General features: G+C 34.4%; 1 protein-coding gene across 3 annotated transcripts in view; it reads left to right on the top strand.

The window, feature by feature from the left end:
- The window catches only part of WWC3 (WWC family member 3), an 87,987-nt gene extending 77,160 nt beyond the window's left edge, over nt 1-10,827 (top strand). For all 3 annotated transcript variants that reach the window (XM_026714209.2, XM_087938356.1, XM_087938357.1), the window contains exons 17-23: nt 455-606; nt 1,410-1,566; nt 1,796-1,960; nt 2,838-2,930; nt 4,265-4,495; nt 9,478-9,605; nt 10,618-10,827. In XM_026714209.2, the coding sequence (XP_026569994.2) occupies nt 455-606; nt 1,410-1,566; nt 1,796-1,960; nt 2,838-2,930; nt 4,265-4,495; nt 9,478-9,605; nt 10,618-10,684 (993 nt within the window). In that variant the 3' untranslated portion in view covers nt 10,685-10,827. The remainder of the gene's footprint in view (nt 1-454; nt 607-1,409; nt 1,567-1,795; nt 1,961-2,837; nt 2,931-4,264; nt 4,496-9,477; nt 9,606-10,617) is intronic.
- The last annotated feature ends 3,904 nt before the right edge of the window (nt 10,828-14,731 follow it).

Here is a 14,731-nt window from a genome sequence, read left to right as displayed (position 1 = left end):
CAATTGATAAAATGCTGCATTGGTAAAACTTCTTTATTATCAGTGGAACTGTTTAATTGGCATTGACCTGCTGGTCATGCTAAAAGAGTGAGTATGTTCTGTTTATGCATCCTTTTTTAACTGTCTGGTCGTGTTTAGGTTATTTTGAAGCGGATGATTCATTCTACATGCTATGTTTGATATCTGAATTTAAGGAAATATAGCCTATTTGTTCTGGAAACTGTGTAGAACAACGAAAAATACAGCAGAAAGGGATACTTTTTGGAATTCAATATGAAATGGCACCCTTTACATAAGAATTTCCTAAAGTAGAATATATTGTGTATTGGCTAATTTAAGACCCTTTTGGGACATATGAACTTGGTCATTGTTATTATGTTTTGAAAATATTAATTCCAGCTCACATATAAATAAAATGGGAATAATTCAATTTGAATTGTCCTTTCTTCTCTAGGATGCTGTGACTGTTCTTTTAGCTAGGACCACAGCTCAACTGGAAGCTGTGGAGAGAGAGCTTGCAGAGGAAAGAGTAAAACTGGAGTACACAGAAGAAGAAATACAACAGATGGAGCAAAAAGAGGATCAGGGAGAAGCTGTGTCAGAGAGGTACTTTTTATTGTGAAGAATGCATACAATAAGAATCTGCAGAAGTTGGACAGCCATGTATATCCATCTCTAGTGTCGAAAAACTGATTCCATTTCTGATGTTTGGTATTTTGACATGAATCCTAAATCTGTCCAATTAATCCTAGCTTGATTTCCCCTCTTTATTGTAGGAAGTATCTTAAGTATCTTAAACACCCTTAAAATGTTTTAGCCTTCGAGCTAAACTTAAGGAGTACACAAATCCATATTCTTTTCTGAGCCAACATGAGTTCATGCACGTTTCAACAAAATTTTAAACATAGAATAAATAGCATTCTTTCAGCATTCTGAAAAATACATATGTAAGCAGTAATTACTACTGTGAACATAAAGAAGCCATCCTATTGATTGTGATTTCATACCTGAGGAGTCTAATAACAAAGATTGCATATTTGTTAGGATTATGATGCAGTAAAATACAATATAGAAATCAACCTGTCTGAACTGCTCTGCCAGGTATATTAAGGGTGTGGTTACAACATAAGACCTTTTCAATTATGACGACCATCACCTGAATATCTTCCTAGGAAGGGATTATATTGTCTGCCTCCAATTGATTGATTTAGTTTATTATCCAATATATACGTTTTATTTTCTCTTACATATAAATACAAAAATTTCTGATCCCTTGGTGGCTGATTTTAAATGGTTTGGTTGTTCTGTTTTTCTCTAAGTTACCTATTGCTCATTCAGATCACTAGTTACTGAATTTCATAAAATAAATCAAATAATCATTAAAACAATATAAAATATTTCCTCTACAGAAGCTGGCAAGCAGAATCAGTTGATAGTGGATGTAGTAATTGCATGCAATCCAGTCATCACTTGGACTCCTATTGTGGTGAATCATTGCAGATTCCCATGTTTGCATCTCAAACAGATCGGTGTATTTCTGGAAAAAATCTGGCTTCAACATTAAAGGCAAGTAAATATAACTGGTAAAGTTTTTCCTGAATCTCTATGGGACTTGGCTTGGATTTTTTATTTAAATCATGAATGCTTATTTTCTTCTTTTTTTAAAAAAAGCACTATGAATTTGATTTTTATTATAAGTATGGTATAGTAATGGACTAATTACTTTAAAATTTTCCCTAAAATACTTGTGCTTTCTTTGTGAATAAAAGTATTGAGATTTTGATTGTTACTATAGGTGGACAAGGAGACTAATACAGAAGATCTTTTTCCAGAAGAAATGGTTTTGTCTCATAAAAACAGACTAGGCCGTCGCTCCCGTGGTTCTGCATTTGTTCGTAATAATACTATTGTTCGCTCACAGACATTTTCACCTGGTGCACGAAGTCAATATATTTGCAGAGTGAGTAGAAAATGTCACAGCAAAAGTCATTTGGAATGCCAAATAATTCTTTCTAAAATGTGATCTATCAGCAGAATACATATTTTCAGGAACTTTTTCCCATTAATTAATAAAAGTCAAGCTATCTACAAAGGCTTTTTACTGTATATGTGTAATGGAATAGCTAGATAAGATTTGAACAAATCAGTGTAATTAGAGTTTGCTATCCTCTTCATGCTTGTGCATTCTAACTCATATCAGCTCTAATCAGAATGGTGAAAGACTTGTCAAAATCTGGATTGTTTTATATTAGATAGTGGATTTTTTTATACAAAGTACATTATTCTAAAGCACGAAACATAATTTAGTTAACAAGTATTATGGATTGTATTAATCCATAGGACAGGTTACATTACAGGTAAATTTTATCTATATTTTGCCCAAATGTCTATATTCTTCCTTCTGAGGATTTTCACTATCATTACAAGCATTGTAATGTATCATTACCTTGCTGATGAATTTTTTCATGGGAAAGTTATGGCAGAATCTGCTTCTGAAAATATCATTCCTTAAATTGTGCCACACTTATAGCACAGAAGTCATTTTCCTCAGCTGATCACGGAAAGGGGTTCCTGCAGATAAGGGAAGATATAGATATGGGCAAAAATGCATCCATTTCCAATTCAATTACTCATTGATTTTTCATTTGGGTTTTTTTGGAAAAAAAATGATTTTTTTTGTAGCTATCGGTAAATCAATAAAAGGAGATATAAGAATGATAAAACTGAAATTTTCATCAGATTCAAATTAATATGGATACCTATAATAAAATTACTGTCTTTAAACTTTAAATTGTATTAAGACTGACTTTAATCAGTGTTTCACATCTTTCTGTCAGCTATATCGTAGTGATAGTGACAGTTCCACTTTGCAAAGAAAGTCACCTTTTATACGGAATACTTTGGAAAGGCGTACGCTGCGTTATAAGCAGGTATTTAATAGTCTGATCTTATGATAAATGTTACAATTATGCTCATATAATTAATAATAAAGGCTTGCAATAAGGTCATTAGTTGTTGCTGTGTTTTATTTGTCTCATGTAACTCCTTTTATTATTGATAACTGCCTGACATTTTTATTATATATTTGACTAGACTTTTTATTACTTTATGTGAATTACCCATCATTGTTATAAGAAGGCCAGATGATAACCACATCTTTTTATTGATTTGATTATTTTAATATATGTTCAGTAGCTAGATAATGTCTTGATTAATATTGGTATCAAGAAGATTCAAAAAGGCTTTGTTAGTGGAATACAGAAGCTAGCTTGGACATCAGTCTGAGGAAGACAAGTCTTATATAAAACCACAATTGAAGAACAATAGTGCATGCTTTATCAATATTTCCTAACACTTTTTTAAATAGTGCATAAAATAGTTAAGAATAAATACTTATACCAAATCAGAAATCAAGCAGGAATAGGTAGACATAGTTAAAAATTCAGTTTTTATAAGGCACAAAACAATTAAAATAAGGATAAATAGAAACTGGAACTGACAATAGATACTACCTCAGATTAAAAAAATAAAATGGAAAATTCATGTGATACATTATATTGTATACTTTGAACCGTGGTTCTTTTTCCATTTTCCATATGTTCCTACTATAAGATAGATACCCTGTTTTTAAAACCGGACCTGTTACCTGCCAGTTTCTCCTAAAAGGCAAACATTAAAAATGCTTAATTTCTTAAAGTGTATCAATTTGCAGTAAATAAAAATAAAAATCTGTTTAATAACATGTATCAGTAACTTTAAAATTATATGGGTTAATTTATCAATTGTATATATTAGACATATTTTATGAACAAGTAATTCAATGACTTTATATTTGTAAAATATCATATTTTAATTTTTCTGACATTTTCATTTGTCCCGAGTAAAGAGCAGCTTTCTTCCACTGCTTCAACATTTCTTGAAATTTAATCCCAGCAATTTCATGATAAATTCCTGTTAGTTTTAATTGGGATTATATCAGTGCAAATATAAGTGCAAAATTAAAGTAAGAAGAAAAGGAAAACAATCTTAATGTAAGACATGGTGAAGAGGATATATGCCAGCCCCTAATTGAGTAAATGTGGTTTAAAGTTGTCCCATTTAACCTATAGTGGACCAATTTCTGCCTGAACATAACTGAACCAATTTTCTCCTACTATTTTTGCTCACCATTGTGCAACAGCTGTATACCTGTGAAATAGTTTAGAGCCTTATAATTCTTTCTAAGATGGATAGAGGCATTGCCATAATTTTTATATTATTATAGCATTCATGTAGAACATCTTTGGCTGATCTTATGGAAAGGACTTCCCTAGACCTGGAGCTGGATCTTCAGGCATCAAGAACAAGGCAGAGACACTTAAATGAGGAATTATCTATTCTAAGAGAATTGCGGCAGCGTCTGGAGGATGCCCAGCTTAGTGGTCAAACTGATCTGCCTCACTGGGTCATTCGTGATGAACGATTCCGAAATTTGCTGAAGGAAGCAGAAAGGCAGGTATGGAATCATCTGAACATTTAGTACAGCTTGTTTTTATTGTTCATACAGCAATGAGATATAAAAATCAGATTTGTAATGTTTAGTTTTTATAAATATTTAAGAAATTATTGAAGAGCAAATATAAATAGTTTAACAGCTTGAAGTAATGCTCTTGTATCAAGCACGGGAAAAACAGGTCTTAAATTGTTTAGAGTGGTCAATGCCTGAAATGCACTACCTGATTCTGTTGTTACATCATGTAACCCACACTCCTTTAACCTTAAACCATCTACTACTGACCTCACCCTATTCCTAAGAGGTCTGTAAGGAGTGTGCATAAGTGCACAATCATGCCTACCATCCCTGTCCTATTGTCCCCATTTATTTGTACCTATTTCTTGTATTCTTACTCATGTTTATTCTTATACCTATTATCTTGTAAGCAATTGACAAATAAAATAAATAAAAATAAAAAAATAATGTTTTGCTTCTGGAAGAAGTTGATTTAAATATTCCCTAAAATATAAAATAGGGCATTCTCTTCTCTTTCTCAATCATTCATATCTGTTGCTAAGTCTACTGATATGGAACACTCCAGAAATAGGATTTAAAAACAAACCACCCTTAGAGTATGTGGAAAACTACTTCTGCACTTACAAAAAAGTAGAAAATAAACCCAGTGTCAAACTACATGAGCACTTACATTGAAGTGGTCTGATAAAAATCTGTTTTTATCAGATTTTTAATGTTTAAAGGTTTTTAAAAATTTATGTGGAGCTATTTAGAAGTCTATTTGGATTCATAATTCTTTTCAAATAATATAAGATAGTGTTTATGTTTCAGAGGGTGGATTTACATCTAGTAATGTATACATTTCAGATTTATATCCTAAAATCCTAAATAGAGATTTATATCAAAATGATTATAGGATAGCTGAATTTGTGTTGCGCTGTTTTGTGGGAGGAGGAATTTTTTACTAGCAGTTTCATTCATTTTCATATCTTAAATATAGATTTAACAATGAGTGTAATTTTAATTGTAACAGATCTGCTGGCCAAAAAAAAAAAAAAGACTGAGACATTGAATTTTCCATATATAGTCTAATACCGATGTGGTATTTAGCTGGTTCGGACTGGTTTTGGCATCCAGTAGCGGAAATTTTGATCAGTTTGGAGAACTGGCTAATACCACCTCTGGCTGGCCCCACCACCTGCCCCCCTTTTCCTGTCTTATATTCGCTTGTTTTTTGGATCAGCTGATTCACGTGGAAGAGCGGATTGCCATGCCTCAGCTGAGCTAAAACAAACCCAGCTCACCTCACTAGTGCTGACACAGAGGGAAGTTTTTGACTGTTGCGCTGCACAAAGCGCGCTCTCATAGGATCAGTAGGAAAATAGCATCAGTGGCTGGCCTCACCCGCCCCACTCTGCCCTATATATCTTGCCTTCGCCATACGGCCTGGCTAATCTCTGCTCTGCACCTCGCCTGTTCTGTTCACCAAAAGTAAGCATGCCTCCTGATCACCCTTCTCCTCGGGTCGGGGCCCAGGGATGCTCCATTCCCCAGCTCCAGCCTTGGTCCAGAGCCTCTGCCCGCTTGCTGTTCATCTCGGCTGGGTCGGGGAAAGCACCATTTCCCCACTCTGGCCTTGCCCCAGGCCTCCGCCCCCCCAGCCTCAAACTACAGCCCCTCGGCCTGTGGCTGCTGCGCTAGGCCAAAGAGCCATGGTGGGTGATGGCATGGGCACAGGGGGCAGAAGCAGCTTGGGAATGGACCAGACAGTTCTTCTTATCTGTAAGAAGTCCTGTCGAGAAAGTGCTGCAGCACAGATCTTGCATCTGCTTCTGTCCCTTGTCGAGCCTTGGTCACTCGTGGAAATACTTGTATGTGCTCTCGGGGTTGGCAGCTGCTTCTCTCCACTGCTGCCCTTGCTGAGAGAGCATCTTGTGCAGTTTAGCAGCTGTGAGCTGCTGCTTTCATCTAAGTCCCATCTGGAAAGCACTGCAGCTGAGAGAAACAGCATTCAACATGGCTTCTCTGCTTCTCTGTGCCACAGCGCTTTCTGGATGGGACTTGGAGGAAAGTGACAGCTCACAGTTGCTAAACTTCAAAAGATACTCTCCCAGCAGTGTGGAGAGAAGTAGCCGCTGCCTCGGAGAGCAGAGATGGAGGGGAGCAGGCCCCGAAAGGCTATTCGGTCGAGTCTTGCCACATAGCGGAAACCACACATGTGCAGAAACCGTGCATGTGCGCATGCACAGAAGCCCTCTGTGCACACATGCGTGGAAGTCGTGCGTGCATACACACCACACTTACATTTTTGGCGAACTGGTTATGGAATTATTTGAAACCCACCATTGATCTAATAGGAGTTTAGGCCCATAGGAACCAATTTGGAAAAGTTGATTTAGGACTGGCTCTGTTAGAGAAATTGCTGAATATCATTTTAAGCCAAGTTAGTGCTTGCTTGCTTGCTTGCTTGCTTGCTTGCTTGCTTGCTTGCTTGCTTGCTTGCTTATTTATTTATTTATTTATTTATTTATTTATTTATTTATTTATTAATTAATTATTGAATTTAAAAGTCCATCCAACTATATAAGACTCTGAGCGGTATGCCACATTAAAAATAGTAAGAGCAGTTAAAAAGAAGGATTAACCAAAAAACCTCCATTTCCCTCTCATCAATAAAATGCTATTGACACCTATCTTATCACTAGGCATAGGTAAAAATGCATGTTTTCAAGGATTTGTTAAACATCTTGACTGGGCAGAAACAGTCAAAGATAGGCAATACCTCAGATAACCAGTAGGTGATAGCTATCATTTTGAATAGCACCCCTTCTTCCAGCTATTACTTCCTTAAAGATATAGGCTTAGGACACCAAAAAAAAAAAATCACTCCATTTTTGAAATAGGAAAAAAATTACTAATTATTGAAAGGTATAACCCACTAAATATATATATATATATATAATTAATTTATATAATTAATCTTGACTTTTTTCAAGCTGAGTCTAGAAAATAAAAAAGGGGCATTGTTATTTTTATAGTTTGTACACTGGGTTTTTATTTTTTGTAAGAGTCACTGAGAATGAGTGGACAATCAAATTCTCTAAATAAGTAAATAAATCTAGAAAATATTGGAGGCATTATTGGTAGGCAAAAGCTTAACTTGAGGTTTGACGTGAGGCTTGTTTTGGATGAGGTGGCATTTCCTGGAAAGTATAGTTTACAGTTTGGGAATTTTCCAGGAACCGCCATTTGTCATTGAATTTGCATATGGCATTTGTGCTTCAAATGGCATATGTGTAACTTAACAGCTAGTACACCAAGCATGATCCTTCCTCAATCAGTCCGATGGTTACATGCATCTTGTTTTGCAATATTCTTGTGGCCTGTCGGCTGCCAGCAGAGATAGCTGCCGAGTCAGATGAGAAGGAGGAGGTGGGAGAACCTGGGCCAGCTTCAGATCCTTTGGAAGGCTCTGATAAGGAAACAGCATCAGAGGCAGAGCCAGGGCCTTCCATCCTCCCCCAGGTGGAGAGGCAGCTGTCTTCGGGGCCTGAGTTGAATGAGGGGGAGGAACAGATGGGTCCCATCCCAGATGTGCCTATGCACAGAGAGGAAAAGAGAGTTGAGCAAAGGAAAGCAGTAAGGTGGCTCTCAGGGAGAGGCAGACACAGCCCTCCCTGGCTGGGAAATAAATAGGAGTGGTTTGGGAGTTGTCACAAACAACTGTTCATTTGTATTTGTATTTGCATTTGAAATAGTCCATTGGAATATTATAAGATATAACAAAATATTAAAATATTAAAATGTTTAATGATAGATCTCAATATTCAATAAAATATCAAAGAGAATGTGTAAAATGATAATGTTTAGTTTTAGTTTAATCTGTTATTGTCTTAAAGTTATTATAAATTTACTATTTCATTTTCTTATTTTAAAATAATGTATTAAGTAGAGTTAGAATTAGAATGGAAATTATATATTTAACTATACTATAAATTTATTATTCTTTTATTTTAAAATGCAACGTAGAAAGTACTAAGCAGAATCAGAATGGAAATTATGTATTATTTTAAGTGTTAATTTAGGGGAAAGATAGAAAGGCGTTATACTTTAAAAGTGATTACAGGGGAAATTTTCTGTTAAAGAAAAGTGATAAATAGATAATTGGAAAAGAACAGACAAAAGATACAAATATAATGATTTTAAAATAAGATGAAATAAATAAAATATAATTAAGAGAGTGAAAAGAAGGGAGAAGTTATATAGAAAATATAGAATGGTAAATAAGATAAGAATGGTATATAAGGTAAGCATGAATTTGATTTAGGTCTGTAAAAAAAGATGTAACCCAGGGCTAAGCCACTTTTCAAAAGAAGTTTTATGTTTTGTGTTTTGGTTAGCTTTGTTTGATTGAGAATTAATAAAACCTTGGTGGAATAAAACTAAAGGGAGAAACAATGAAAAATTTGGAAAAGACATGTACAAATGATAATTAAGGAGGTTTTATGTTTTTATGTCTTGTTTTATGTTCTGTATTTTGTGTGCTTATGTTTGATTGAGAATTAATAAAACCTTGATAGAAAGAAATATAATTGAATAAAAGTGAAGGGAGAAACAATGAGAAATTCGGAAAAGATATATAGGTGTTTAAATGGAAATGTGATAATTTGGAACTATGCTGTATAAATGTTTATATTTGATTGAGAATTAATAAAACCTTGATAGAAAGAAATATAATTGAATAAAAGTGAAGGGAGAAATAATGAGAAATTTGGAAAAGATATATATGTGCTTAAATGGAAATGTGATAATGTGGAACTACGCCTTAAAAAATAATGTTTTATTTGCCTTGTTAAAACTTATAAGTAATTTTTTAGAAAGGAGGTTTTATGCTTTTATGTCCTATGTTTTGTTTGTCTTTAAAAAATCAATAAAATTTGTTCAAAAAAAATAAAAGAAATAAATTAAGGAATTAATTGCTTCCTTAGACAAAGCAAACAAAATTTGAGAATCGTCAACAACAAGCAGCTGAAAAATTGCTTAAAAAGGCTTCCAAAGAAATATACCGACTGCGTGGTCAAAATCAAAAGGAACCTCTTCAGGTGCAGACTTTCCGGTAAACTATTAAGAATGGTTTAAAATATTTTGAAACTATTTAAGCTGATAGTTAATGTCATAATTTAAAAGAGCATACATTTTATTTCTCCTACACGTACTATTTCTTTCTTTCTGATCATAGACTTCATGGAATAAAAAGTGAAAATGAACAGTTAAAAGATTTTTCATTTATAGTCTGAAGTGATAAAACCGAAATATGAGTTACCACTTGATTGATCACTAGGCTTGAGAAAAATTACAGGCTTTTCCTTAATTGTCTTAAACTTTTAGAATACAACTCTTTTATCAGACATGGTACACTTTCACATTTGACCTGCTATGCATCTGCTTTTAGATATAAGCAGATAGGTTATGTAAAATCAAATCCATGTCTGTAAGTACTAATGAATCTAAAATTTTTGAAGTACATATTTGGCTAATGATATTTTTATATAAACAAAGAATGTATACATATGCGCACACACAAACTTTCTATATTTATGTTCTATGTTACATGATATTTTTTTCTGTAACAATACAATCAGATACTTTAGGCTCAGGCTAACTGATTAACTGCATGATCCTGAGTCACCCAAGGAGGGGAAATGTAATATCAGGCCATTCCTGCTCTTAGTTCTATACTAAATCTCCTGGTTTTCATACATGCATATATTTGTACACACACCCAGATAAAGATAAACCATAAAAAATAAATGTAGAGAGGGGATTTGAGGATTTGAAATCTGATTTAATTTTTTCATCTTGTCTGAATTTGTGGAGGTCTCATAGATTATGCTTTATTATGCAAATACATTTGGTGCAGTTTCTAAGGTAATTAAGATAGCATCCAGTGGGACTATGCAAATATGGGGATGATTGAGGACATCCAAACACCTGTTTATAAATTTTTCTAGTCTTATGTTGCTACTTTAGGAGTTGGTTTCGGGTGAATGAAGTAATATTGTGCTTGTTTATTTGTTAAATGGGTTAAACTATGAAATAATTGTACAATATTTTTCCCACATGTGAAGGGAGAAGATGGCATTCTTTACAAGGCCGAGGATCAACGTCCCACCTCTGCCAGCTGATGATGTATAATGAAGTATTTATCTGCCTTTTCTTGTTTTAAAATGAAGTTATTGAACTACTTAAGTTTATTTTTTAAAAATATGCAAAGAGTATTAATATACACATTTTGTAAAAAAATTTAAAAGGTATACATATATACTGTGTGTGTGTGTGATATATATATATATATATATATATATATATATATATATATATATATATATATATATATATATATATATATATATATAGTATTCAGCTTTGTTCAGGTATTTTCCCACGTCATTATAGTTGTGCTTTTAAAGTTGTAGCAACATTTCGGCAGAATCTCATCTGCCATCATCAGGCTTTTGTATTGTGTTTGTCTGTGAGTCAGACTTTCATAGCCGTTTGTGTTTAAACTAAATGATGAACACAATACAGAAGCCTGATGATGGCAGATGAGATTCTGCCGAAACGTTGCTACAACTTTAAAAGCACAACTATAATGACATGGGAAAATACCCGAACAAAGCTGAATACCATACATGTAAAGCTTAAAAACAAAAACTTTAAAAAAACCATATATATATATATGCGAAAACTTTAAAAAACATATATATATATTTGTTTTTTTGAGGTTCTCGCGGGTACTTGTATGTGGTTCTTTGGTTATTCGGGTTTTCTCCCGTGTAAGATTGGAAGTATCTAGGCAACATTTCGATGAAGTCTCATTCATCATCTTCAGGCTTGTGTCTTCGGCTCTGTGCTTCTCAGAGTAATGTGAGCTTGCAGCTGCTTCTTCCTTTTAACTGCTAGTGGGGGTGTGACTTGATTGGGTGGGGGCTTGGCTGTGTTCTGATTTGGGGGGGGTTGTGTTCTCATTGGTTGGGGGTTTGACAGAGAAGACAGAGAACAAGAGAACGGCAAAGCCCTCCTCCCATATATAAAAGGCACTACAGACAAAATCAGCAAGATCCTCCAAAAACACAACATTAAAACAGCATTCTGCACAAACAGAAAAATATCCACCATCCTAAGAAACCCTAAAGACAAAATCGAGTTAGAAAACCAAGGAGTATACGAAATCCCTTGCACCGCCTGCCCCACCACATACATCGGACAAACTAACAGAAGAATAAGTGCACGCATTGAAGAACATAAGAACTCAATCAAAAAAGAAGAACCGACCTCTTCCCTGGTCCAACACCTCAAAGCCACAGGACATGAGATTGATTTTAAAAACACCAGAACTATTGCCAAAACCGAACACTTCCAACAACAGAATAATCAGAGAAGCCATAGAGATAGAAAAACGGCCACACAGCATGAATAAACGAGATGACACCTCCCGCCTACCAGCCATTTGGAAACCCACCCTCATGAACAGACGAGTACCTAACATGAAGAATGACACCAGACCCACACCCACGAGGGCCACACAAGATGCTACCACCACACTTCCATGTAGAAAGCAGACTCACACCCACACAGAAGATGAGACACGACCACGGACCAGAAGCCGCACTGCAGCTGCATCACTACCTGCTTCAAACCCCTCTGAGCCATACATGAAGCGAACTGACACCCACCATGAAGATGCGGCACTAACAAGAAGCCAAACAGCAGGATCACAGCTCACCAGCTCAAATCCCCCAGCAACTAAGACTAACCTGAGCACAACCAAGCCCCCACCTGAATAGAATACACCTCCAGCCAATCAGAACACGGCCAAACCCCCAACCAATCAGAACACAGCCAAGCCCCCACCCAATCAAGTCCCACCCCCACTAGCAGTTAAAAGAAAGAAGCAGCTGCAAGCTCACATTACTCTGAGAAGCACAAAGCCGAAGACACAAGCCTAAAGATGATGAATGAGACTTCATCGAAACGTTGCCTAGATACTTCCAATCTTACACGGGAGAAAACCCAAATAACCAAAGATCCATATATATATATATATATATATATGTATGTACACACACAGACACACACACACCTCACACACAAGTAGATACACTTATACACATATATTTTTTAATAGTGACTGCAGCAAGGCTTGGGTTTTCCTTGTTGTGAAACTGATTTCTCTGAAAACAACTTATTTTATATTAAAAAAGACTATCATGTCAGAAATTGTAAGGGGTGGTTTTCTTCTTTTTTTGCTGTTTTATTTTATTTTAAGGGCTGGAAAGCAGAAACAAAGTGAGTTCAGGAAAATTCACTGTATTGTAATTTATTTATAGTAATGTGTTTTCCTTGAAGGAAAATATTTACTTTAAGATGTATTTTAAATGACATAAATTTTGTTACTTGGTGTTTGTCATACAGTAGAATGGAAACATTGAGCTGGTTTTGTTTCTGATAGCTGAACTGAAAACTCTAAATTTGTTACTTTTTAAATCAGCTTTACTGATTTATATTGCATAATACAATGTAATGTATTTTGGGCACTGTCTCTAGCTATATGTCATTTGCTATGTTTTTTTTTTTCCAAAAATTGAAAATGTTACTGAAACATTGCAGAGTGTGACTGCATGTTCTTATTGTGCACTAGTAGATTGTTCTTATTTTATTTGTCAGGTGTATCTTGTTATTTTAACTAGTTTTTTAGTTTAACGAGGGAAGGAAGAAGGTGACAGATCTTTAGTTGTTGTTTTAGGAAAATATTTCTCTGTGAACTATGCGAATAATGTAAAATGTGGACAGTTTCACTGTCATGGAAATTAGTCTGGAACTCATTTAGGAAAAACTTCAAATATCATAGGACTGTGATTTCCATACATTTCCTTTTAAGACTTGCATTGCAAATTTCATTATTTCACAAAAAAAGCTCAAATTTATGCTGAATCCAAGTATGCACAAAAGGAAGGCATCTGTCTTTCGAACTCTAGATTTTATTAGATTAGATCCTATAATATTTAACCAATACAGCCAAAAGCCATGTTCTGTCTAGATATAACATGTCTGAGGAGGTTGTCACATATAGATTATTGAATTAATGCATCTCAGGAAAAGTGTTAATGAATTTTGAGAGTGATTTATCCTAACATTATTATATACAATAAAAAATCCAAATCCAAAATATTTTTTTTAGTTCTAAACCAGATGTCACTTTTATACATTCAGATTTCCCCATCTTTTTAGTGAAAAGACTTGTTTATCTTAATTAAAGTTGCATCAAAATTCCATATCTGTGCAAAATTTAAGTACTACATGGGCTTATTCCTAGAATTAATATGCCACAAAATATTCCACTAAAATGCTCATGTCATGATAATACTATATTTGATAGTATATTTGTTACTTGTTTTAGTGTCAAATTCTCAAATGGCCTTTTTTCTTGATTCATTGCTTTACATATTCATTATTATAGTTTATTTTTCTTTATGAAAATTATGCCAATTTTATAAAGTGGCAACTTCCTCTGCCCTTATGTTTCTTGGGACATCTCAAATACTTTTCCTTCCCGGTGCTAATAATGAGTTTAGCTATTCAGTGGTAAGATTTTGGCTCAACGTTAAAGATTTTAAAATATGAGCTAAAATAGTTCAATATTATGTTTGAAAACAATATATTATTCAGTTAAATGTCATTGCTTTGGAGATAACAAATCCTTTTAGGGTTTTTGCTCATAAATTTTTACAGTTAAGGGTCTGTCACCTTAAATTCCTGAGAAAGCCACTTTTATGTCTTGCAATGTATGCAATGTTGTTTATTATGTTGTTATATTCAGCTTCAGTTATCCAAATAATTATGCTCTTATATAATATAAAATATACTTGGGGGTGTTAATAAGAAATGCAATTTTAACATAGGATATTATAAAATAAAATAAAAATTGGTTTTGGTTAAAAATCTAACAACGATGTAAAGAAACGTTAAGCACAGGAAATCAGGAGTCCAGGCAGTTCAAATGAATATAGATTTATTGTATGCTTAGTTTATTTGTGTTTCTCTACAAGAATCTGAACTACTAATGGTCAAAGTAAATGGTGGTAGATAAGAGTCAGAGGAATTCAAGGTGGAGTGGACTTAGATATCTTGTGGGCATGAGGGACACAGATTGATGACACATTTGACCCCTCCCTTGATCTC

Source organism: Pseudonaja textilis, chromosome 8, assembly GCF_049901715.1.
Source record: "Pseudonaja textilis isolate UNSWEBS1 chromosome 8, rPseTex1.2, whole genome shotgun sequence".
NCBI classification, from domain to species: Eukaryota; Metazoa; Chordata; class Lepidosauria; order Squamata; family Elapidae; genus Pseudonaja; species Pseudonaja textilis.
The sequence above is the reverse complement of the archived record's forward strand: the minus strand, read 5'-3'. Positions and strand labels throughout refer to the sequence as shown.